Raw genomic sequence first — 24,399 nt, 5'->3', positions numbered from 1 at the left:
CCGTCGGTGAGGAAAACTGCACCCGAAAGATAGCGCTAGGTGTTTTTTGAAAACGCAAATGTGCTGTCGTGGAGAAGCCGAGCCAAAAATGAGCATTGGATTCGCCGCTGCAGCTGCTTTCAGTCAAGTGGCGTGGGACCGTTCGGGCATTCCGCGGCACCACATGGACGTGAAATTCTCTGCTACTTGCAGTTTGTGGGAGTTTTGTGAGCCAGCAAAACCAGCACAGAACTACGCAAAAACGAAACCACTGAAACGTGAAAGCCCGGGTGGTGCAGGGTCAAGCGAAAACAAAACCTTCCGACCGCCCGCGTCATTGTCAAGGGTAATGTCATTGAGTTCTTTCAATTGGACTTGTATCATTTTCTTTGGTCTTTTAATGCAATGCAATCATTTCTTTATTACGGGAGGTTGAAAATTGTGGCAGAAGTATAATTTGGAATGCTTACGTCAACGGGCTAGTACTTAAATGTCCCAGGTGAATGTCGCCAATCGTGGTTTGCATTTACCTCAATTTCTCGATTACTAAAACTTTTTTCGTGATAATATTGACGTCTTAGACATTCTCAAGCATTAATCTGTCACTTTCGCATGACTTAATATTTGCCTTTAGTGTGCCTTTAAGGGACAATGAAAGTGACTGAGAGGCCATGCTGTCTGATAAATCTACCGTACAGTGCTGCCAATTTCCGAAGCCAGTTGCCCCCTAAACTGGATGAAAAATTCCCTAGATTTCCCTAAATCTTGGCAAATTGCTTTGTCTTTCCTTGTTTCTTTTTTTTTTTTTGACTGTGTCTTCTCTGTCATCCTGCATGCCCATTTGCGCTATACCTCAAGTTATGCAGTACCAACATTCTGTTCTTGTGAAAACACAGGGTTTCAGTTTGGCGATAAGCGTACTTAAAGGGGCCCTGAGCCACCCCTCGGGCTTGGTGAAATAACATAGTCCGCGGTTTTTGTGAACATCTTAGCCAAGTTCTGCTGTCGTACGCGGCCCGTGGAGCTCGCAAGCGGTGCGCGAAGTCACCTTTTTCTCAAATGCTCTCATTTCAAAAACCCCATAATCCTCGCTCTTTTGTATGTGCTTTATTTCGTAATAAAGCACACTCCAATCAGGCCCGTAACCAGGGACGAGGCCCTAGGGGCCTGCCCCCTCCCCCCCCTCCCCCAACCTCCTTGAAATTTTCATCTTTCCGTGTGTTCCCGAAAATAATTACTGAAAAATAGGTATTTTCATCAAATAGTCAATACCTTGAGCAAGTGCCCCCCCGAAAAAAATTCCTGGCTACCGACCTGACTCCAATACACGGCTGCTATTGGCTGCTATTGGTCGCTGTGGTCGGCTACACCACGGCCGCCACGAGTCCACTGGCTAAGCGCACTGCGGCTCGCTGAGGACAATCACGTTTGGCTTGCGTTTAGCGCTTCATAGGCACCAAAATCGGAAGTCCAAAATTAAGTTTGAATTGCGCGCCACGGTGACGTTTCGGAGGTGGAGCGTTGTGGCCCTGCCCCACTCCACCGTAGCCTTTGCAGTGCAAGGCATTGAAGGAGGAAGGGGAGCGCAATGGAGGCCGTGCTTTATTGCCAATAACTCCGCTTCTGCTGAACACATTGAAGTACTTTTTGTGGCAAAGTGATTCCAAAATAGCCTGTTTTCACTTCAAATGTATTTCTCCACTTCGATAAGAAGTGATTCAGGGCCCCTTTAAAGATAAATTTTCAACAGAATATTATACCTAGGGAAATTTCCCTAGGGGTGGCAGCACTGCTACCTTATATTCTCATGAAAGGGCTCCACATTGTTTTCTTTAACTGAACAAGTAACTCAGCGCAATATAAAAGACAGAAACAAGAAAGGGACAAACAAGGACAAGCGCTTCTTTAATTTTGGCGGGATGTGACTCGTGCATTGGAAGGTGATTTGCTATTCAATTTTCAGTCCACGCGAAAAAAAAAAAAAAAACACTTCAATACTGCCAATATTTCTGCCAAACCGGAACTCGTTTGTTGCAAAGCTACTATTGTTAAATATTATGATGCTCTGAGGCTGCCCAGTATATCTTTTCCAGGGTTTCAAGGTCCGAGATATTCATTTAAAGGAAGAAGTACGCCAGTACTTTTTTAAGGTTAGGGATAGTTGCTGTTCATCCACTTATGTTTTTATAGTGCTAGAAGGGAGATGTGATGCTGGAGATAGAATGTTGTGTGTTGGGACATGACTTTTGAGCTGAGAGTCCTGTGCAGCTGGTTTGGTTTTCATGATTAATCTTGATGATGGGCCGAGGCAGTATATAGAAGGCCTTAACAAGTAAACATGAAATTTGTAATGTTAATTAGTTAACTTTCTACTCTTGCAATGGTACAGTGGCTGCAGCATTCGGCTTCTGTGCTTGGGGGTGCCAGTTTGATTCTCGGCACCTTTCAGTGAGGGTAGAATGAAAAACACTTCTTCACTCAATTTCTTGTCCTAGTGGTCTTTCTCGTTCGCCAGTGTTACCGTTACAGTCAAACCTCGTGAAGCGAAATTGCGTCTGGCTTGAATATACCATTGTTATATTCAATATTCATTGCGAGCATATATTTGTTATGTTCCGATATTGCTGAGAAACAGTTTATGTTTACTTTGTTATAGCTGATAATTAATTATATCTGTGTTCATCATCAAGGTTCGACTGTGTGGGCTTGGTAACGATGCGTCTCTGCATGGTTTCCTAACTTGTGGGGCACGTTCTTTGCAGGCAGGCTGTCGCAAGCAGGATGGCTCCAGGCAGATACCTGTCGTGGCCGTCGTCTGCAACTTTCCGAAGCCCACAGAGGACAAGCCGTCTCTGCTGACACACACTGACGTAGGTAGTTGGACATGGCAACTTTCGCACCTCTCACCAAAAAAAAAGGGCACAAGTAAGACGAGAACTAGACTAAAGCCCTATTTGTATAGTAGTTTTGGTGTGCTCTGGCAGTACTACAGAGTTCCTGAAAGACATCTTTGAAGCTCAATCATATGGAGCCAACATATTCACCTGTGTACTTATTTAATGTTTTCCCGGGGACTGCATTTCACCCGCTAACAGCTTAAAATTATTGCTCAGTGCAAGACGCGCCTGCATGATTTGGAACTTACTCGAACGTTATCGTTGATTTTACAGACGAACCCACTTATAATGATACCGGTTTTAACAATATATCGGTTATAACATTGAGAACTTGCTGCACCGTCACATTTTGTATGTTTTCTATGGTGAAATAAGCCACTTATTACAATGCCCCCATGCTGCATAATCGGTTATAACGATGAAGTCTGGCTATTGGGTGTCCGTGCCAAAAGTGAATGGATGCGAACTCCTTGAAAATAAAAAGAAAAGACGGAATTTGAGCCGTTGCACGCCGCCACACGCTGTTTTCCATCCTTCTCCGCTTCGCCAGCCTCGCGCGCCTCTGTCCCGTTGCTCTTCCACCCCTCAGAACATGAATGGGCTGCGCCCATAGCTCTCTGCTGCGCCACCCTCCGAAACACAAATGGACTGCGCCAACTGCGCTGATAGCGCTGGGCTGGCGGAGCGCCGCTAATGTGCGACCCAATCGAGTCAAAACGGCATTAGCGTACACCGAAACGCAGCGACGGCGTTCGCATTGCCATAGTCATCAGTGAAAATCGTACTGGAATGAAAGCAATGCCAGAATGCTTCGTGCCTATTTGGGCCTTCAAAGACCCAAATAGGCATGAAGCGATGCGATGCAAGCTCGATGCAATGCGATGCCTCGGCGGAGCTTGCATCGCATTGGTGGCCTCAAAAGGGGCCTTTTAACAATGCAAGAAGATTGCCGTGAAGTACAGGGTTTGTCCGTAAAGCAAGGAGACTGCCTGCTGCGCGGCACTGCAGTCACCAGCAGCGTGCTCCCCGGTGGCGGGATTCGTGGCGGGGGTTCTAAGCCAAGTAACGCACCGGGTGGCAGTCGCGTCCGAGCTCCGACGCAGTGAGGATCTGAAGTGGCGTAAAAACTGTTTTGAGTTTTTGTCACTGCAGAAAACGCTAAAAATGGAGCGTTCGCTGGAGCAGTGGTACGCGATTAAATTTTGCTTTCACCTGGACGAAACCACTTCAGAGACGTTTGCCTTGGTTAAAGGGGCCCTGAACCACCCCTCGGGCTTGGTGAAATAACATAGTCCGCTGGTAGCGTACGCTGCTGTGCACATCTCAGCCAAGTTCTGCTGTCGTAAGTGGTCCATGGAGCTCGCAAGCGGAGCATGAAGTCACCTTTCTCTCAAACGCTCTAGTTTCAAGAAACCCCATGATCCTCGCTCTTTTCTGTGTGCTTTATTTCGTAATAAAGCACACTCCAATGAGCGGTTGCTATTGGTCGCTGCGGTCGGCTACACCGCGGCCGCCGCAGGGTGCCACCACGAGTCCACTGGCTGCTCGCTGTGGAGAACCGCGCTTGGCTTACGTTTAGCGCTACGTAGGCACCAAAATCATAAGTCGTGGTGTCTACGTTGACTCGCTGTGGACAATTGCATTTGGCTTACATTTAGTGCATCGTAGGCACCAAAATCGGAAGTCGTGGCATCTACGTTAATATCCAAAATTAAATTTGAACTGCGTGCCACAGTGACATTTCGGAGGTGGAGCGTTGTGGCCCCGCGCCCCACTCCGCCGTAGCCTTCGCAGTGCAAGGCATTGAAGGAGGAAGGGGAGCGCAGTGGAGGCCATTTTTAATTGCCAATAACTCGACTTCTGGCTGAACGCATTGAAGTACTTTTTGCGGCAAAGTATTTCTGAAATAGCCTATTTTCACTCCAATTGTCTTTCTCCGCTTCGATAAAAAGTGGTTCAGGGGCCCAGGTTTTCCGGTGGTTCAGTGAGTTCAAGATGGACAGGAGACGGTTGAAGACATGGAGCAATCTGGACGCCCTTCAACGAGTGGTTTGGACAAAAATGTGACCAAAGTAAGAAATCTCCTGGACTGCGACCATTGTTTGAGTATCAAATTAATCGCAAAACAATGGTTCCCAAAATTATTTCTGAAAATTTGAACATGCAGAAGGTTTGTTCGAAATTGGTGCCAGAAGTGTTGAGTGATGAACAAAAATGACGACGAGTTGACGTTTCCCATGAGATGTTGGGGCAGTTAGAAAGTGAACGGCACTGTTTAGACGGCGTAATAACCCGCGACGAATCATGGCTGTTCCAGTATGACGCCGAAACCAAGTGCCAAAATTCGGAATGGCACACCGCTAACTCTCCGCACCCCAAGAAACCGAGAATGTTGAAATCCGAGCTAAAGACAATGTTCATTGTCTTTTTTCTTCAAGCGTGGGGTGGTCCAAAAAGAATTTTCACCTCCCGGACAAACCGTCAACGCTGTGTTCTACAAAGAAGTCCTTGAACGCCTTCACAGAGCCATGAAACGGAAACAACCAAAGATTGCCAATCGCTGGAAGTCTACCACGACAACATTCTAGCCCACACTGTCTTCGTCGCAACCGCCTACTTGGCCTGGATAGGGGTTGCAACCTTTCCACAGCCACTGTACAGCCCCGATGTGAGGCCGGCAGACTTTCCAGTTTCCAAAGCTCAAGAGAAGCCTGAAAAGTCACCGTTTCGACGATGTTCCCGCCATCCAACGAGCTGTCACAGAGTCTCTGAAAGAGGTTATGGCAGCTGACTTCCAGGGAACCTTTGCAGCGTGGGAATCTCATGGGCAGCAATGTATCAACTTCCAAGGAGACTATTTTGAAGAATTTTAATAATAACTGTACCAATCAAATCAATAAATTCTTTTTACCAGACTCAGTCTGATAACTTTACGGACAAACCCTGTATGTCAGATATGTTCTACATACACATTCAAGATGGGGCCAACAGATGGCAGCATACTGTAGGATAAAAGTTGATAACACGAGTGAAGTGCCTCTCACAGGCTGGCCAACATTTTGATAAGTGGACCTTGTGGGGGCCTTTGGGTATCACAGCAGTAACGAGCACCGCGTGTTCGAGCTTAGCGAGTCACAGGGCAGCGTCAGCGGTCACCTCCAACACCGCTGCACACGCACTCAGGCTGCAAGGGGCTACCGAGCAATGCACGCAAGAACACAGTATTGCCCTGAGTTGACGGAAATCGTTTATTGTCTCCGGCAGCACCCAACACTGTACAAATGCCCGGTCCTGGGGCGGCGCGGGAATCAAAGGTGCCCCGTGGCAAGGGCAAAAATACAGACAGGGGTGCCTATAGCACATCGCCGCGAGAGCACAGGCTCAAGCTGGGTCACTCCGCTAGCAAAAGTCGATGCGGCTATGCTACTTGCTCTCGCAATAACCAATAGGCCAACTCACGAGAGATCGGGTAATCTCGTTCAGCAAGTGCGGCTCGGCGTGGTACGACCTCGCGCGAGCACTGGGCACCGCTCTTCGGCTTAGCATCCGGAAAGGATCGGCACAAAGTACGTGTTCACTGAACGGGCAAAGGCACTGTGTGTGAGCTCAAGTCCTAGTCACAAAGGTATCGGTGGATGAGAGGAAGGCATCGACGTACCCCGTGCTGGTCCCGGAGAGGAGACCTCGGTGGTGAGTAGCCGACGGTGGCTATTGCCATGACACAAGTGCCCCCACCACAAAGCAACCGCGAGTGGAGCGCCACTGCTGAAACCGGTTGCGAGTGGAACGGGGAGAGGCATAAGGACGGCAGAACAGGTAAAGCCCACGCAGTGCAGCCGGCGCATACCTCAATCCCCACAACCTATTTTTGTCAAAGGCAGGCTTGTCATCTTTGGCGTGTTATTTTTAAAGGGTTAGTATTGAAATGTCGCCCACCCTCTCTCAGGCACATTGGCCCTGCTTATCCAACCTTTATCCTAGAAACACAGTTACACATTGGTTTATGAAACCCTCAATGCTGATAGCCACATTGGCGACTCCAGATGCTGCTGTGCTGAGCTTACACTGTGTGCAGTGCAATTCCAGGACTAGAGACGACCACTAATGATCTCTGCGCTTTCTAACTAAATCTCCCTCTCACCCAGGTGGAAACCTTCTTCCACGAGTTTGGCCATACCATGCACCACATTTGCAGCAAGGCCGAGCTAGTCATGTTCGAGTGAGTGCGGCATCTTGATTCTTGTGACCCCGTGGCAGTGCTGGTCACAACTCCCAGCCATCACTGTCTGCTTGATTTGCTTACACTTTGTTCTAGGAACCTCTAGGCTATGCCTCCCGGTCTCTTTTCTACTTCTATTTTTTTTTCTTCCTTTACCTGATTAGGGAGTGTGCATGAAAAGCCAGGTATTGCAGTCATAACAACTAAAAGTGCTGTTTCAGTTGGCCATGGGGACCCATTGGCTGGGGCATTTACTGCTGGATCATGCATTTGACTCCCTGTTACCATATTTTATGCGAGCATAATGCAAATGAGATCCATGTACTCTTGTGCTAGGGAGGGAGAAGATAAAACTGTTCTTTGCTATGTGTAAAACTCTAAGCACTGACACATGCGCCAATGTAGTTATTGTTATTTTTTTTCCTGAATTTTAATTTGCTAAGGCGAGGAAAGTATGTGTGCTATTATTTTGGCCACTTTCGAATTCCGCCATAAGTTGAGTTATTACAACACGTTTGCATTTTGAGCCAACCAGGATGTAGCCATCCTGTGAGCATCAGTCAGAGATAACAACATGGCAGATTCAATAGTATGCCAGAATTTGACAGCCTCCAGCTGGCTTTTAGAGTTCATGTGCTAGTCACTTGTTGCAGCTGCGCAAATTTGACACCGACTCCCGTGAGTGTGTGTGTTAAGCAGAAAAGCCGAACAGTAGGAAATGCGATAGTCATGCCGAGAGGAGAGACAGATGTCAGGGGATGCAAGAAAACCAAGTATCTCCACAAATGACAGCCCAGTCGTTAGCCTAATGTAAATGCTACTTGACTCTACTGGTCAGTCATTGACCGGTAACTTTTACGTTTCTTCGGAGCACAAAAGAACTGCGCTGCGGCTTCTTTGCAGAGGCACGACGGTTGAGCGGGACTTCCTGGAGTGCCCATCCCAGATGCTGGAGAACTGGTGCTGGGACTTGGAGGGCCTGAACCGCATGTCTAAGCACCACGCTTCTGGCGAGCCACTTCCCAAGCATTTGGCCGACCCGCTGATTGCCTCGCGGCTCGCCAACGTGGGCCAGTTCAACCTGCGCCAGATCACTCTGGCCATGTTCGACTTGGAGCTGCATGTCAAGCCACAGGTACAGCCATGGTCTCCTTCGTAATTTAATTCCTTCCTTTCTCTTGTTTCTTAACCCTCCATGGTAACTCGGTGACTATTGCATGGTGCTGCTGAGCTCTAGGTTGCGGGTTTCAGCCCAGCTGTGGCAACCGCATTCTGATGGAGGTGGAATGTGAAAACGCTTGTGCACAGTGGCTTGGGTGCGCTTGGGCGCCACATGTATCAATGACGGCTGCCAAGACTTGAAAAAAACTGGCATATTTTTTGGCTCGTAAGTAGATCGAATCCCGGCCACGGCGGCCGCATTTCGATAGAGGCGAAATGCGAAAACGCCCATGTGCTTGCGTTGTAGTGCACGTTAAAGAACCCCAGGGGGTCAAAATTAATCCGGAGCCCTCCACTACGGCGTGCCTCATAATCAGAACTGGTTTTGGCACGTAAAACCCCAGAAAGAAGAAGAAAAAATGAGTTAACATGTGTCGCTGGGTGCTCACTTGCTTGTTTTTTCTTTTTTTCTTGGAAGATACTATCCGTCTTGGATGAGGATAGAGGGGGTATATTGAGAAAAAAAATTATTGGTGCTGAAATTTGTAATAGGAAATCAACTTTGATGCACTTACAGCGACAGTCACTGATGAGCAAGGAATGGGAACAGAGGAGAGAGCTTAACAAAAGGAAGCTGTACTACAGGAGCTCCTATCTAAACACAGTAGAGTCTCGGTGATATGATCACTCCAGGATGATATGATTTCAGGATGATACGATTTTTTCAAAAGTCCCGGCCCAAGTTAATTAGCTTACAACGTGCTAAATTTTGAATTTTGCGAACCGCTTTTCGCGCCGCGGTGGGTGATACGAAAAATCGAGCCTCCGCGTGATGTTGCCAGGCCGGCAGAACGGAGGCATCGATGCGCCGGTTGTGCTCCTGTTGCCACGGTAACCTACATCACTCAACCTTGACTCAACCCCCGCACACCCCCCAAAAAAGCTTTTGCATTCTGCTGTGTCAGGCAACTTGTCAGTAGTTTTCTAACGCCTTGCAGCTTTGTCAGTAGCCAGCAATCGGACGCGACCCAGTCTTGCCAAGTCGGCGAATAGGCAGTTTTCGCTTCCATAGGTAGTCTTATCTCTCTGTTCCATGCCTTCCGTCATGATCAATTCAAAACTTTTATTTCTTTGCACCCATCAGATTGCACGTTATAGCTTCACCACTGCAAATAAAAGTAAACAGATTCCCTTATCTTGCACAAATCATGTCCTTATCACCACCAGGCAGCAGCTAGGATGCAGCAACGAAAGAAACTCGAGATAATCAGGCAGATCTTGAAATGTTGGTTTTGGAACACACGAATTGTGCAGCTTGCTCCTGCCAAGTTGAAAAAAAGATCTCCAAGTTCTCCAAGTTGAAAAAAAAAAAGAAAGGAACTAGAGCATCAAGATTACAGCTTGATAGTCCGGAAATAAAGAAGTGATGTCACAATTCCATAAACTACGTTCCATTCCGTACTGCTACTGAAACAATTCATAAATTACAATTCACAACTCGCAATTCCATAAATTCCATTCCGTACTGCTACTGAAACATCTAAAATGGGCAAAATTAATGTATAATATGCTACCTTTTAATGCAGTCACCAACCGATTTTCCAGACCTCGCAGGGACCGAAGTATAGTAAAAAAAAAATCGAACAGTCCGAAAAACTCATTCACCGCAAAAAATGAAATTTATTGGGCTTAGAAGGGCATAAAAAAATCTCTAATAATGCCCTGCCTCATACTACGCTTGGAGGCAATCAGATTTGCTTGGAGATGCGCAAGAGTGACTTCGTCTCCGTATACAGTCGACAAGAGCCTCACCGCGTTGGCGATATACGGAAGAGCGGGTTTGGCCTTCGAGAGGGGAGGATGGCGTGCACTCTGTATTGATAGCGTGCGCCTCCCAATCTTGAAGGCTGTAGAGCGGGCCACTGTAAGCCAAGCCAGCGGGAAATCCAACATGGTGGCCTCCACGATCGGGTCGCGAGGCTCGGAACAAGCGATTTAGTCTGAAAAATCAAACTTTGGGGCCTAAATTTGTCGGAAAAATTTGTCGGAAAAATGCATTAGTTCAATGGGAACCGTGACGGTGCATTTATGAAGCCCGGAATATCCATCAAGTCCGCATTTTTGGAGTCTGAAAAATCCGTCGGCTACTGTAAATGTACCACTAATTTGGGAGTAGGAATCTTGCAGAACCCTTGTAAACATTGTGACAATTTTTGTGTAAGTTGCAAATTCTTATGCTATCACATCTGTATGCTTCAAAGATGTGATGCAGTTTACGAAGCAGTGATATCTGTTCATGGTGCAAGAATTGTGGATTTCTAAACTCTGTGCTCCAACTTTTTGCAACCTGCCGATCTTCGGCAATATTTGAAAAACTACGAGGCACCTAATCAACAATCTGCTTCCTGCAGTCGGGTGAATTCGGCTTTCTTATAAATGGAACAGATTTCATTCAAATTAGTTCAGAGGTTGTCTGAGGAGAGCATTTCTACGTTTTGCATCTAGTATTTGAATTTGAAAACCGGCGTAGGCCCCAAGACAGGTCGAATTTCCTCATAATATGCGCAGCACAAATGTAAACGGTGGGCGTTGACAATATTCACGGTCACCCTTGACTATCCACAATAAGCAAAAAATTTATGCGAACACATCAAAATTTCCTGTTCTGTACATGGTGTGCAAAATTTCCTTGCCATAAGAAAGTTCTTTAGTGCTGACAGCCCCTCCAGCTTGCTTAATAGTGAATGTACCCTGAACTGACTGAGTCTGACTGTGAGTTTTTTTTCTGTCCCAGGCAGAGACGGCCAAGCTGTTTGCAGAAATCCAGGACAAGCTGCTCGGCTACAAGCCGCAGGATGGGACCAACTTTGCCGCCAACTTCAGTCACTTGATGGGCGGCTATGACTCGCGCTACTACGGTTACTTGGTGCGTACGAGTGGGCCATTTCATTTTACAGCAACGATTGCCGAGGCCGCATCAACTACGTTTTTAAATGTCTGTTGCAAATCTCATCAAGTACATCATTCATCATAAGTCGGCTGTTCTCGGGACACTTTCAGGGTCACGTCTTCATACTTTAGCATAGTGAGCCGTCATTTAATATTGTTACGAGACTGCGCGCAATGGGACAAAGATGACGTTGACCATTTGGGTGAAGACGACGACGTTTGAAGAGATTGTCTGTCGGCCATCTTGGCAGTGCTACAGCCCGCTGTAGATATTTTGTAAATATATTTTCAGTTATACCGTTTCCCGTGACATTTTGGTGGAGGTACTGGGTATCGATCCCACAATATCAATAGATTTTTACATTCACAGACAGAGTTCTTTTAAGGGGACAGTGTACGCGAATATCATGAAAAAAAGTGATTTTTAATTTTTTTCTAATATGAAAGCACATTCTTTTCTGCATCTTTTTGAGTATCACACTTCATTTTGTGCAATTATATCAACCCAGAAATGCGTTCTGAAAGCAAAGCGACCAGCGACGCCCTTTTTTTGCTCGCTGTGTTTTTGTAGCTTTGTTTCAGCGTTATTCTGCAAAAAAAACCTAGTTTTTCTAATTTTAGCTGAAAGAAAAAGCTGTCTGACAACAGTATTGAAGTTGTTAGCCAAGAGAAGCCTGAGACGCTGTTTCCTGCTTTTCACACGTTTTGTTTTGTTTACTTTAAACTCGGTTTTCTCAAAACAAGAGTTTTCGTTATGTCGGTACCATTGTTTTCAATATGCCAGTAGCTACCGTGCTGATTTTTTGTGTGCATACTGAATGGTCATGCGGCAATATACGGAACCAAAATTAAGGCTGTACAATGAATAGTTTTTGTGAAATAAGAAAATTGACAAAAATTGGTCTAAAAGCATGTCTGGGAAGAAAAAAAAAATCCTTTAAATTGGCTTTTTTTTTGTATAATAAACCTTTTTTTGGTTCAGTAGATAGAAGACAAAGTACTGAACAAAATGACATCAACCTCTGGACGATATGTCTATTAGTTGCTGAAAAAAGTCACCGCAATATGCCCAAAAATACATGGGGGAGTTTAGGGCTTACCCTGTCCCCTTAAGTCTTCCATCCTGCAACGAGGAGTGGAAAAGAGTACCATATTTACTCGGAATCTTGGCCGGCTCCGATTCTAAGCCGATTCCTGAAAGTCCAAAGGCAGAAAAAAAAAAAGAAGAAAACTAACTTCGAATGTAGGCCAAACAAAAAAGCGAGGACAGCGTTCACAAGATGAAAACAGCATTTGTCGAATACGAGCATGCTGATCTCATTTTACGTCGTCATCGCTGCTAGCCTCGTCGCTTTCTTCCTCATCACTGTCATCTTCAAACAGTGCACCATCTTTCTGTGGTCCGGTAAATGCCATTCTCGTGGCGGAGCGCGCAAAAATCATCTCCCGTTGCCGCCTCTGACGACGGACGTTTTTCTCATTGATGACCAAGTCCCGCCCAGCTTGAACGTTTGACGATGCCTCTGCGGCCGGCACAACTTTTCGTTTGAAAGCGGCACTGTAGTGGCATCGCCTGTTTGGTGCCGTTACGATAATGCCACGCTGCACGCCGATACGACGCAGTTCACAATGGCGACGTCGCTCGTGTCTTTGAGTTGACTACTGGCGCGGCTAGTAGTGGCTGCGATACTGACTTTTCTAGGTGGCGCTAGTTGTGAACAAATGCAAATACTTGCGCAGTTATCTCATAAAAGCTGTTTGCGGTAAAACCCTCGAATCTAAGCTGCCCTAGAGTTTGGTATATGATTATTTGAAAAAAAACTATCGGCCTAGATTCAAATAAATACAGTAATTAAATTTTTTAAATGAGATATCAGTTACAACATATCCATGTTTGGATGTCTGCTTATGTTCTGCTGCTTAGCCCAAGGTCACAGTTTTGATTCCCAGCCCGGCATGCGCATCTTGATAGGGACGAAATGATGAACAAGTGCAAATACTTGCGCAGTTATCTCATAAAAGCTGTTTGCAGTAAAACCCGCAGCAAAAATTCAGATGAGGGCAAATTGCAAAGTGTTCTTAGATTTAGGTGCACGGTAAAAAAAAAACTCCTGGTTGTCAAAACTAACCTGGAGCACCTCCACTACAGCGTCCCTCAAGCCCTGTGTCGGCCTGGTGATTTAAGGGCCCCCTCCAGGTCTGGCCATTTTAAACAGACAAGTGTAGTGCACACTTCATGCGCTGACAATCGTGCCTGAAAACTATTACAGCGCTGCGCGCCACGGAAACAGTTGAATTTTCAAAGCAAACGCAGCATTTACTCCCTCTCAAATAGCGCCCGCGCCGCTGCCAACGAGAGAGCCAAAATAACACTCACAATTGCCGTAACATGAAGCGTAGTCCTAGCAATGCCTTTCACCATGACTCATGTTCGATAAATAGTCCAATGCGGGACGCACTACACTGCCACCGGAAATGTGCTGCACAGCAAAAAAAGGAAGAGAATATAAAAAGAAAAAGGAGGCGGGGCACGTCACGTGAACCTTACGTGGTCCCTCAGCTCCGGTGCGGGAGAAGGCGGGGAAGGAACGTCGCTTGCGAATGCTACTCGAGGCAGAGGGAGAGAGTGCTCTGTTGGCAGTTGCCTTCCCTCCTGGCAGTGTGGTAACCGGGCATTCAGTATCTCCTATCGCCTCCAATAATAAACAGTTATGAAAAATTATTTCGGTTAAAACTTCCAGTTTATAGTAATTAAAATTTGCGACGGGGTCCCTTCAACAAATGTTTTCTGGGAGCTATTAGTAAATTACTCTTCAGCAGTACCAAATAAGTCACTCTTACCATGCTTGGTAAGCCAGAGAAGCCGTAAAAATTAGAGACTGGGGGCATCACCACCTTGAGGTTCCCACAACAGCTCGCCGTAGCGTCATAGAATTTGACGTCTGCTACGGCCTAGTTAATTGTTTATGAGTAAAAGTGGACTACATTTATTCTAAAGGAGGTAAAGATTGGACTTGGTAAGTTTCGTGAACTTGTACTGAGCCAACGAGGCCCGAATACAGAAAAATACTTCGAAATGTGCTTGGGTTTCGGTGTTTAATTTAAAAAATAATAATAATTGAACTTTGACCTTTTACTCTTTCCTGAAATGAACCAATTATCGCAAAGTTAACAAAAATAGAGAGTTTTCAAGGAATACTTTGAAAGTCTAGACTTGTATAGTGCTTCTCTTTGGTGTCTCTTTAAACCCAATGAATGAATGGATGGATGAATGAATTAATTAATCAATCACTCAATCTATCAACCTTGATATCAGCCGTCTTTCGTCAACATTTCCTTTATCGTCTGTGTTTGCCTTGTTCTTTTCCCCTCCATTCGACGCTCATTGATGTCAACTGCTGGCTCAACATCGCAACAGTGGAGTCAAGTGTACAGCATGGACCTGTTTGACACTCGCTTCAAGAAGGAGGGCATCCTGAACCCCAAGACCGGCATGGACTATCGGAAGCAGATTCTTGAGCCTGGCTCGACGAAGGTGAGCGGCCAACTGCCAATTGTAGCAGCTGCAGCTGCCGTTAGTCATTGGAAGGACTAGCTTGTTTGGAATACAGTCGAATCTCATTATTTCGAACACGCTTAATTCGAACGTCCGGTTTATTCGAACTGACGCTGTGGTCCTGTAAAATTTATGTGTATTTCAATTGGCGAAAAACGCCCGGTAATTCGAACGCGCAAGCATTTGCGACGGTTAATTCGAACATACCGCACTGTGACAATGCTCTCAGCAGCGTGCCAAATCATGCGGCGGCGCTTCCGACCAGCATTTCTCTGACCCCGACATTGATGAAAAGCTTACGAGAGACTCAGCAGTGCCGCGCGCGAGGAAAACAAAAACAAAACGTGTCGGAAATTTTATTCTCTCTAAATGGCAAGGTCGCCATTTCTGCGTCATGCCGTAATGCCCCAGCCACACTAGCGAAAAAACACGCGCCAGGGGAGGGATCGGTCCCGGGCCGATTTTTCACGGCTCGCCGTGGCAGCAAGCGAGCCGCAAGTGGAGGAGACGAATGAGAGCGGTCCCTTCAGTGACATACGAGCGGGAAACTGGTGTTATGCGGAACCACCCTACAGCTCTATTCGTACTCATGTCTGGTTCAGCAGGGCCGCTTGTATCGCACTATTGTCTGCTCGCGTCAGCCCTCGCTCGCGCTTGTTATGGTTGTGTTGGTTTGGTCTCGTTCGCGCTTGTTTTTAATGTCATGGTTTGCGATTGTTTTGTTACAATGACGAGTCTAAAACGAGATGTCCCGATGCAAAGGTTTTTGGAGACAGTGTGCCATATCCGATTCTGTAGAACAAAACGGACCCTGAATATAAGGATGCGAAGGCGACACGCAGTACCTCGTTCTCCTTGTCTTTTGAACACGGCGACGCCGCAACAGCAGGGAGCACGCCAACATAATTATGATCAGTAGCAACGACTTTGTTATCGACAACTCTCTCCTTGATTCGGAAAAATTGGATTATTCGGACTCGTCCTCTGGTCCCGGCAGGCGTATGCATTATTTAATGCTATCGAACTCTAGTTAATTCGGACATATTTGGCCACACATTGGTAAATTTGGACGACAACTCTTAGCTCTGTGAGCACAGAGCACCGCAAATGTTTAACACAAAAGAGCAAAAATGGCGCTACCGCCCAACCGAAACAAAGCGGTGAAGTACACATCGCCATAGTCATCGGTGTAAATCTTACTTGAATGACAGCAACAGTGGAAGGCTTCTGTGCCTATTTGTGCCTTTAAAGCCTTTATTCAAGTGTTTATGACCGCACATAACGCCGCGGGCCTTCAAAACTGTGGAGTCGCCATTCATGATCTTGTCAATAGCAGCTGCGGTTTCGTCTGCAGCGGTTGCAGCGAACAGTAGTTTCGTTTAACTCGGTGTAAAGCTGTTGAGGATGAAGAACACTGGCTACATAGCGATGAACGGGCGATCTGTTGGCGACTAAGCTCAGTGGCGAAAAAATAATCAGGATGTGCAGCGCAGTAGTGAAAAGCGCATCTCAGATGAAGAAGCATGCCCCGTGGAGCGCGGCGAAGGAAGTCTCGAGGCCTTCACCACTGCGAGCGCTAATCAGTCACGAGATGACGAGAATTGCAGCTTCCGCACTGTTTTTGTGCAAAGTAGAAATAAGAATTGCTGATTCATTCAGTAAATAAAAGTGTGTTGAATGAGCAAGCATTTGTTTGTTTTCTTGATAACCTCGGTAACTCTACATTCGGTTAATGAAGACATTTTTTTCAGTTCCGTGAAATTCAAATTAAGGAGGTTTTAGTGTGCACACCTTTTTCAATAAAGTTCACAAATTATTACGTGCATGTTAGAATCTAGTATGAAACCAAAACTGCCTCCCAAAGCCGAGGAACATCTGCTTTTGGCAACGGCTACGCAGCTTTCACACGATATTCCGTAGTTGGCGCTGGCCAACCGTCTGTAACTTTTTTTTATAAGTAAAGAACAAGTTACCATTTCGATTTCTTACGATGAAAATCTGGTGAGAGAACAATCCAGAGTTGGTACTATTCTGAATTTTTCTTGCTGCACATTTTCATTGCCGGTACTGAATTGTTTATTTCTGACCATGGAAAATATGGTACGCATTAGAATTGAGGGCTTATTAAATTTCAGTAAATACAGCAACTATGTAATTGTTTGAAAACTGCTAACAGAGAATGGGACATGACCAGACAATGCGAGTGTCTGGCTTATATATACTTCATTAGACTTGGCCAACCCTTGACTAGTGTTTCTTTTCGCATGCAGGATGCTGAAGAGCTCCTGAGGAATTTCCTGGGCCGGGAGCCGAGAATGGATGCATTCCTTGTGAGCAAGGGTCTGGCACCTCCAAGCTGATGTCGCATCTAGTTAGCATCTGGGCCTGGTCGAAAAGTTGCATCTTGCGCTGTCCTTTCTTTTTTTTTTTTTCTATAACTGCATATAAGTGCAGACTGAACCTTCGACCTCATCAACAGCTCCTGATGTCACTGTATTGCTTCAAGAGGAGGAAGCTGAGGTGCTTTGCTTCTTCTTATGTGCCATGATGCGTCATGTCCTTGACGAGCAACACGTGTGCGTGACTGAGTGGTGACTTGGCGTCAAGGTCAAGGGATGCGTTTCTTTTTACTTATACGTCTGTTCAAATAAAGGGCTTTACACATTTCGTTATATGTGTTGTGTGCTGCTTGTGCAACATACACTGCACAAGTATTTTAAAAAGAATTGCTGAATCTCGTGAGAACCTTATTTGAACCTTTTAGATCCTACACTCACAGCTGGATTACTTGAAGAGGCGGACATTACTTGGATGAGGAATCGAAGCGAATAATTCGTCAAATAATTACGTTACAGTGGAGGCTTGACATAAAGTTACATAATGCACTTGGTAAAGCTTGTCATCAGGGCTTGCTTACTGTGAAAAATTGGCTACTGTCACTTGTACAGTTAAACCTTGATACTATAACTAAATTCTCGATATAATGAAGTATTTAACTTTTGTACAACTTCTTATCCATAAGCACTGTGTAGTTTTAACCTCAATAGAAAAAGGTGTGTTTATACACGATTTCAATATGATGAAATTAGCATGAAAGGTCGAATTTTAATATAACAAAGTTATATGCCGATTTAACCAACTTCGTTATATCTAGGTTTAACTGTATTTAGTTTGAGTCACGGTACGTTCAAATATAGAGTGCTCAGTCAAGCTGGTAGGTCTTCTTACATAGAATCAGCTTCAGAGTCAAGCAACTCCAGTTAGAGATAACACAGTCTTCGAGTCTTCTCGAAGTTATTTTACTTGTCTGTGAGAATTGTACCTTACCAGTGGTCATGCAGCAAGTAAGAATGTTTTATCTGTTCGATGTGTCGCAGTGACAATATATGAGCACAGTAAAGATTTTTTTTTTTTCTCCTTCATTGAACAGAATCTTTTTGGAAATCGCCTGCTGCAGATTGCTTAATTCTACTCTCTAAGCTGGACTACTCGAAGAGGCGGACATTACACGTACGAGGAATCAAATTGGTTAATTAAAAAATTACGGTGATTAATTTTAACCAATCGCATTAGGCACCATTGCTGTTTACTAATTACATATGAGCTGGCGAGCTTGAAAAACGCATCCACTTAAAAGGAATTCAATGCGCGACGAGAAATGCATTTGTGTTCAAGTTCGTCTGCCACTGCTCTTTGCGCCCCCACTCCATTTGCTATGACCGATTCGCCGAGCGCGCCGTGGTATGGCGTACATAAAACATTGGGTTGCAGCGATCGCGTCGAATTATTGACGCCGTTTCATCCACCTTGTGCCTCGGTGCTAGAGTCGAAGGGCAATTCTTGTCTTTCATGACTGAATGCATACGTGAAAATGGCGCGCACGAACCATGACCCCATTAACTGCGCAGTTGTTGAATTGCTTCCCATATTTGCGCCGTGCCCGCCAAATTGCGGCGTGTGATCCGCGGGCCGCGTTTCTTCTGCGCAATTGGCACTCTGTAGCCTACCAAACCCGTCACGTGGTTTATTGATTTGTTTCTTTGCGCCGGCTCGTGCCGCTTGTAACCCACTTTCGATCCGTGCGCGAGGGCAGCCATTACCGCGTATTCGTGGTCAAGGCTGGGCAGGCCAGACGCGCCCGTCTGGAGCCGCCACGTTGCGAAACGCACGATAAGCCCGCTGTTTTGCAACAAAAATAACCCGTCCTCGCCATAAATTATAGAATTAGCCAACTGTCGCGCCACCTGTGGAGTAAACGATAAACTAATAACCGCTACATAATGCAGCGCTTATGCTAGGTCCGACTTCATTTTCTCAGGCTTAGATGGCGCGAACATCTGTGTAGTTTTTGAAAGTGGGCTGATTTGCTGCCGGACTGTGAAGCGAAATTTCGCAAGCTGTGTCGTCACGATGGACGACGTCTGCTCGCACGGATAGTAGAAACGCGGCGAAGGTCTTTTGTTTCTGGGCAAAGGCTGAAGTGAGCCTGCGGCGTCGTTTCATGGGCATCTTGCCCGGACACTTGAGCAGTGTAGCAGTGGCGCCGGTGGCTTGACTGGCGAGATTTGACTGTCAAAAGGAAGACAAGGCGAAAATTAACGCGCCATTTGGTGCCAACAATTTGTGCCTCGTATCGAGCAGACGGAGTCTCTCTCTCTCTCTCTCTCTCTTTTTTCTCGTCTGCTTGCAAGCAACCGTCGTCGGCAACGAGGCAGAGTGGGTTTATCCTGCCAGGTTGTTGGCAGCTCTGCACAACTTCCTCCTTTCAGGTTGATTTTGAGATTGTTACATCTAATAACAACGTAATCTTTTGAATCGGCTCGAGTAGCGCTCCTCCAATGCTACGATAAGATCGCTCGAGTGTCTGATAAATAAAGCGTCTGATATATAATGATAACAAATAAAGCGGGACTTATCCGAAATCTCATCTGGTTGGATGAAATCTCATCCGACCAGATGAGATTTCATCAGACTGTCGACTTAATAACAATGTCTCCGCAAGCATGCAAACACCTTAACGATTACTTGGCAATTTAAATGATATATTACTTGGCTATAATATTGGAAAAAGTAAGAAGGAAGCATGTATTGCAATTAAAAGACCAGAATTTCCTCCGGTCATGCGTATATAGCACACCCCAACGAGTACCGCCGCAACCGTATTGAGCAAATACAGCAGAAATACAACACTTGGCCAAGTTCCTTGGCAGCTGCAGTGTAAGGGAAGAACCTGCAAATTAGGTTGAATCCGAATTCTGTTGGCCATGTACACTGTTAACTCCCATTTCTAGAGGCATACGAGCGAGCCCACTTATAAAGAATATAATCGTCACGCACGAGATGAACCACACGCGTAAAAGGCGCAAGAAAAGTTATGCCGATCCCACACACTGCGGGGATCGTTGTGATGCGACGCATTTTGCATGTATACATGACAATCCAGCATCATTTGGGAGGCGTACTATCGTTGGTCCATCGAAGGCTTACCAGATGGACCAACATGTTTGTATAAATCTAGCAAGTGTGTGTTATCTAAACGCGATCTAAAGATCGAAAGCTCAGCACATACGAAACTACCGCCACTGTTTGCAATTTGTCCACATGGCAGATCGCTTTGAAGATGAGGCCCACGCGGGCGCGCACTTTTTCCACGTCGCAGATCGCTTTCAAGATACGGTGCCCGCGCTGCCGCGCCGTAGATAGCCGCCGCCGGTGTAGAACGCACCCCACCCCTCCTCCCTCGCCTCCCCCTTCCCCGTGCCCCGCCTTTCTCCCTCGCGCGCGCGAGATTTAGCCGCGATCGTCGGCTGACACTCGCAAGCTTTCACTCGCATATTCGGCGCGCGGCGACGATGTTACCGTGTTTGGACTTTATACGGAACCTCACAGCGACGTCCACGGCGGCGGCGACGGCAGAAATGCGCTTGGAGTGTCCATATAATTGCTATCGCAACAAAAAAAAAAACACACTTCTGGAGTGGTTATAACATCCCAAAATTAAAGCCGGACCGCCACCATGTTAGCATGACCAGCCGCGCTGGCGCCGTGGGTTGAGCACGAGGTCGAGGGTAAGATCCTGACCGCTGATACCGCATTTTGATGGAAGCGAAATGAAGAAAAAAAGAAAGAAAAAGCGCTCGTGTACCGTACATTGGGTACACGTTGAAGAATCCCAGGTGGTCGAAAGTAGTCTGGCGGGCCCCGCTATATATATGCGTGCGTCTCATAATTGAATCGTGGGCTCCGCACGTAAATCCTCAGGGTCTCATTTTAATTAACTTTATAAAGCTTGGGCAGAAAAAAGAATGGACGAAAAAATAAAAAAGGAATCAGTGGCGACTTAGCGATAAATGCGTTAACATTACGTCGTACACCTTTGGGGTCCCGGATCAGTTGTTTAAACCGTTTTCGCCACATTACAAAGGGTTGTTCAGGGGCTCACTCGACACGCGTCCTGTCTCTTCGAGGAACGAAGTGCAACTGCCGGTGGTCCGGAGCAGACCAGACCTATGACGTCATTTGCAACACACACACCAACGCCTCCTATATATATATATATATATATATATATATATATATATATATATATATATATATCATATCATAAGAAGCCAGCAAACATTGACACCAAGAACAACATAGGGGAAATTACTTGCACACACTAATTGAATTAAAGAAATGATAAATTAATGGAAATGAAAACGGATGAAAAAACAACTGTCCGCAGGTGGGGAACGAACCCACGTCTTCGCATTACGCGTGCGATGCTCTCACCATTGAGCTACCGCGGAACCGTTTTCCCATCCGCTTTCTGGGTATTTATGTTTTACAACTAGAACTAACTCTGGGAGTGTTAGCCAGCGCCACCACTCACAAGCCTAGGGGCGGATAGGCTTGTGAGTGGCATATATATATATATATATATATATATATATATATATATATATATGCGTGTGTGTGTGTGTGTGTGTGGTTATGTATCTCTGCCACCTGACCGCCTTTCCACACTTTACACATAACCACACACACACACACACACACACACACACACACACACACACACACACACACACACACACACACACACACACACACACACACACACACACACACACACACACACACACACACGCACACACGCACGCACGCACGCACGCACGCACACACACACACACACACACACACACACACACACACACACACACACACACACACACACACACACTTATTTTCCCACTTTGACATTCGTAATGTTATCGCATTAAAAAAAAAACATTCGCTTCTAGTAGAGAAAAAGGAAGCGATTTCTTTGCACTCCTCACGAATTTAATATGGCTGATTTTATAGATCCTGGTTGACGTGTATACATGTGTATCCTTGTGTCGTTGGTTTTAGGATGACGCCTGAACGTCATGGTAAGTTTTATGGGAGAACATCACATCAGGGGGGGGGGGGGGGGGGGTATTTTGTACGAGTCTACTTAGTGGACTGTCCATTTCGGCTGTCGCTGATTGGCTGCTGCTTCACGAACAGGAAGGAGATTGGCTGGCACCTTCGCGCATGTGAAGCAGCACCCAGTGGCTACAGCCGAAGTGGACAGTCCACTAAGTAGACTCTTACAGAACACCGCCCCTGGACTCAGCCGTAGGAAATAAACATGGACCTTTAATTTTCAAATTAGCCTTGTATTTACAGGCAAGCGCTGGCCTTTGCTGGTAAAAAGGTGACGTATCTGTTGCTTTTCTTTATTTGAAGGCTTAACACGTTTTGTTTAGAATATTTACAAGACCATAAGGAGGAATGCCAGGCTCAGTTTCTTGTGGCGGCCTGTCCGGACCCAAAGATTCTTAGCACCCTCTGCCACGTCGCTGGTCTGACCACCGCCTTGGTCAGGTGCTCCGCAGTCGCTGGGGACTGAGGGCCATGGGTTAATTGCAGGAGTCATGAGGGAGGTAGTGGCCGAATGCTGCACCAGGGAGGCCAATTCCTGTTCTGGTGAGGGAGTGACTTTGTTAAAGCTTAGTTTGGCCGATTGTTGTTTGGCCGAGACGAGACTTGCAACGAGGTTCAGTTCAAAAAATTGGAGGACGCTTAAGCTTCGCCTTTAAGAGTGGAACGCGATAGCATTCAAAGATCCCTGACTGCTTCTCACGCCGACAACTGCAGCTTAAGCAACCGTAATGGTTACCGGGAAACGCTGGCGGCGAACGTTGTGCACGAAAGTGAGTTTTCTGGTAGAAACGCGGCCTCTTGCGTGGGGCGATCCCGGAGATATTGCACAGCCGCGCCAAAAAAATTTCATAATTTTCAGGTTTCCGTTTTTGTTTCGTACATTTAATATTTCAGTCTGAGAAGATTTAACATAAAAGGCATGCACTGTGGGTGTTTTGTTTCATGTCATTTGTTTGTGGATTGTCATTCTCAAAATTCCGAGGAATATTATAGCTTTGCCAAGAATGCAAGTTCCATGTCGCCATGGTAGGGTGGCTAGAATAGCCATGGTTGGGCTGCCACTAACTTTGCCAGCGTTTATCTCTCTTTGGGTGTTCTGTCTGCGCGATTTTTCTTGAAATTTACAACTTTATTGGGAAGACAAAAGGATTACCTCATTAGATGTCCAAAATTACCTATTGATTCTGTTACTTTATTTCTCTATTTCGAGTTATGTGACAAAATTAGTGACAGCTTTCTTCCAACTTCTAAATTTTTTTTCTCGTCCCCGCTCTAATATTATAACTTTTAATAGACTTTTAAAGACTAATAGTCTTTTAATAAACTATTTTTATAGTCTTATTAAAATACTTGTAAAATCGACTGCTCCTCGGACATACAATCACCCGTAGTGGGTATGAGCCATTGTAGGGAAACAAACAAACTGACTGACATGGTTTTGGCATTGCTGTTTTCGTTATCGCCATCGTGAATATGCCGGCCCAGGTGACTGCGTCTCGATGCTAAGTAGTGCGCCGTGAAATGATGCAAAAAATGTTGCCACGTTGTAGTGACGGTGAAGAATTAGGCTCGAACATTTTGTTTCACGTAATTATCCTCAGAAAGCAAAGCAACAACACTAAAGTGCGCATAATAGTACGATTTAAGAAGCGCAACAGCTAACGCACGCAAAAAGGAACAAATAAAGAGGGACAGGACGAGACAGAACAGTGCTTCTTAAATAGTTTTATTTGTTTTAAATTTCCGTTTATTTTTACATTCCCATATATATAATTCCAATTTAACTTCTCATTCTGACCTAACTATTAAAAAAATTGTTTCCTCACGTCTTACATTTCGTATTTATTTTGAACTACCCGGCTAATTCTTGGCCAATTTCCAAGAGCCGGATACGTGCCACTTAATCTAAGAATCAACATTTACATCTTCATCTACACAGGTGATACTATATATAGCTAACAGCGATCAACTAAGCTGACTCGCCATCTTACTGCAACGGTTAAAAGTGACAGCGCTAGCTGCGAACACGAATCGGCAGTCGGGGACCGCTAATTATGGTTGCGTCACCGTGAGAACATAAGAATCGCCTGCTTCCCACGTAAAGATTAGAGACGCCCACAACCTCGCTATCGAAATGGCGACAACGTTCGCGACGGTTTTGGATACATGCAGTGCAAGCGTGCCAC

The 24,399-nt window shown here is 45.8% G+C and overlaps 1 protein-coding gene and 1 non-coding gene across 2 annotated transcripts in view; one reads left to right on the top strand and one right to left on the bottom strand.

Annotated features, from left to right (window-relative positions):
* Nucleotides 1–17,433, top strand: part of LOC119433527 (thimet oligopeptidase-like) — a 35,002-nt gene extending 17,569 nt beyond the window's left edge. The window contains 6 exon segments of the mRNA XM_037700770.2: nucleotides 2,742–2,849; nucleotides 7,022–7,095; nucleotides 7,999–8,230; nucleotides 11,051–11,182; nucleotides 14,624–14,740; nucleotides 17,032–17,433. Coding sequence (XP_037556698.1) covers nucleotides 2,742–2,849; nucleotides 7,022–7,095; nucleotides 7,999–8,230; nucleotides 11,051–11,182; nucleotides 14,624–14,740; nucleotides 17,032–17,121 — 753 coding nt within the window. The 3' untranslated portion in view covers nucleotides 17,122–17,433.
* A 4,047-nt stretch (nucleotides 17,434–21,480) lies between these two features.
* Nucleotides 21,481–21,552, bottom strand: Trnat-cgu (transfer RNA threonine (anticodon CGU)). The gene has a single exon. It is a non-coding gene; the product is annotated as a tRNA-Thr (tRNA).
* Nucleotides 21,553–24,399: the final 2,847 nt, after the last annotated feature.

This window comes from Dermacentor silvarum, chromosome 11 (genome assembly GCF_013339745.2).
Source record: "Dermacentor silvarum isolate Dsil-2018 chromosome 11, BIME_Dsil_1.4, whole genome shotgun sequence".
NCBI classification, from domain to species: domain Eukaryota; kingdom Metazoa; phylum Arthropoda; class Arachnida; order Ixodida; family Ixodidae; genus Dermacentor; species Dermacentor silvarum.
This window is presented reverse-complemented; position numbering and strand designations above follow the sequence as displayed.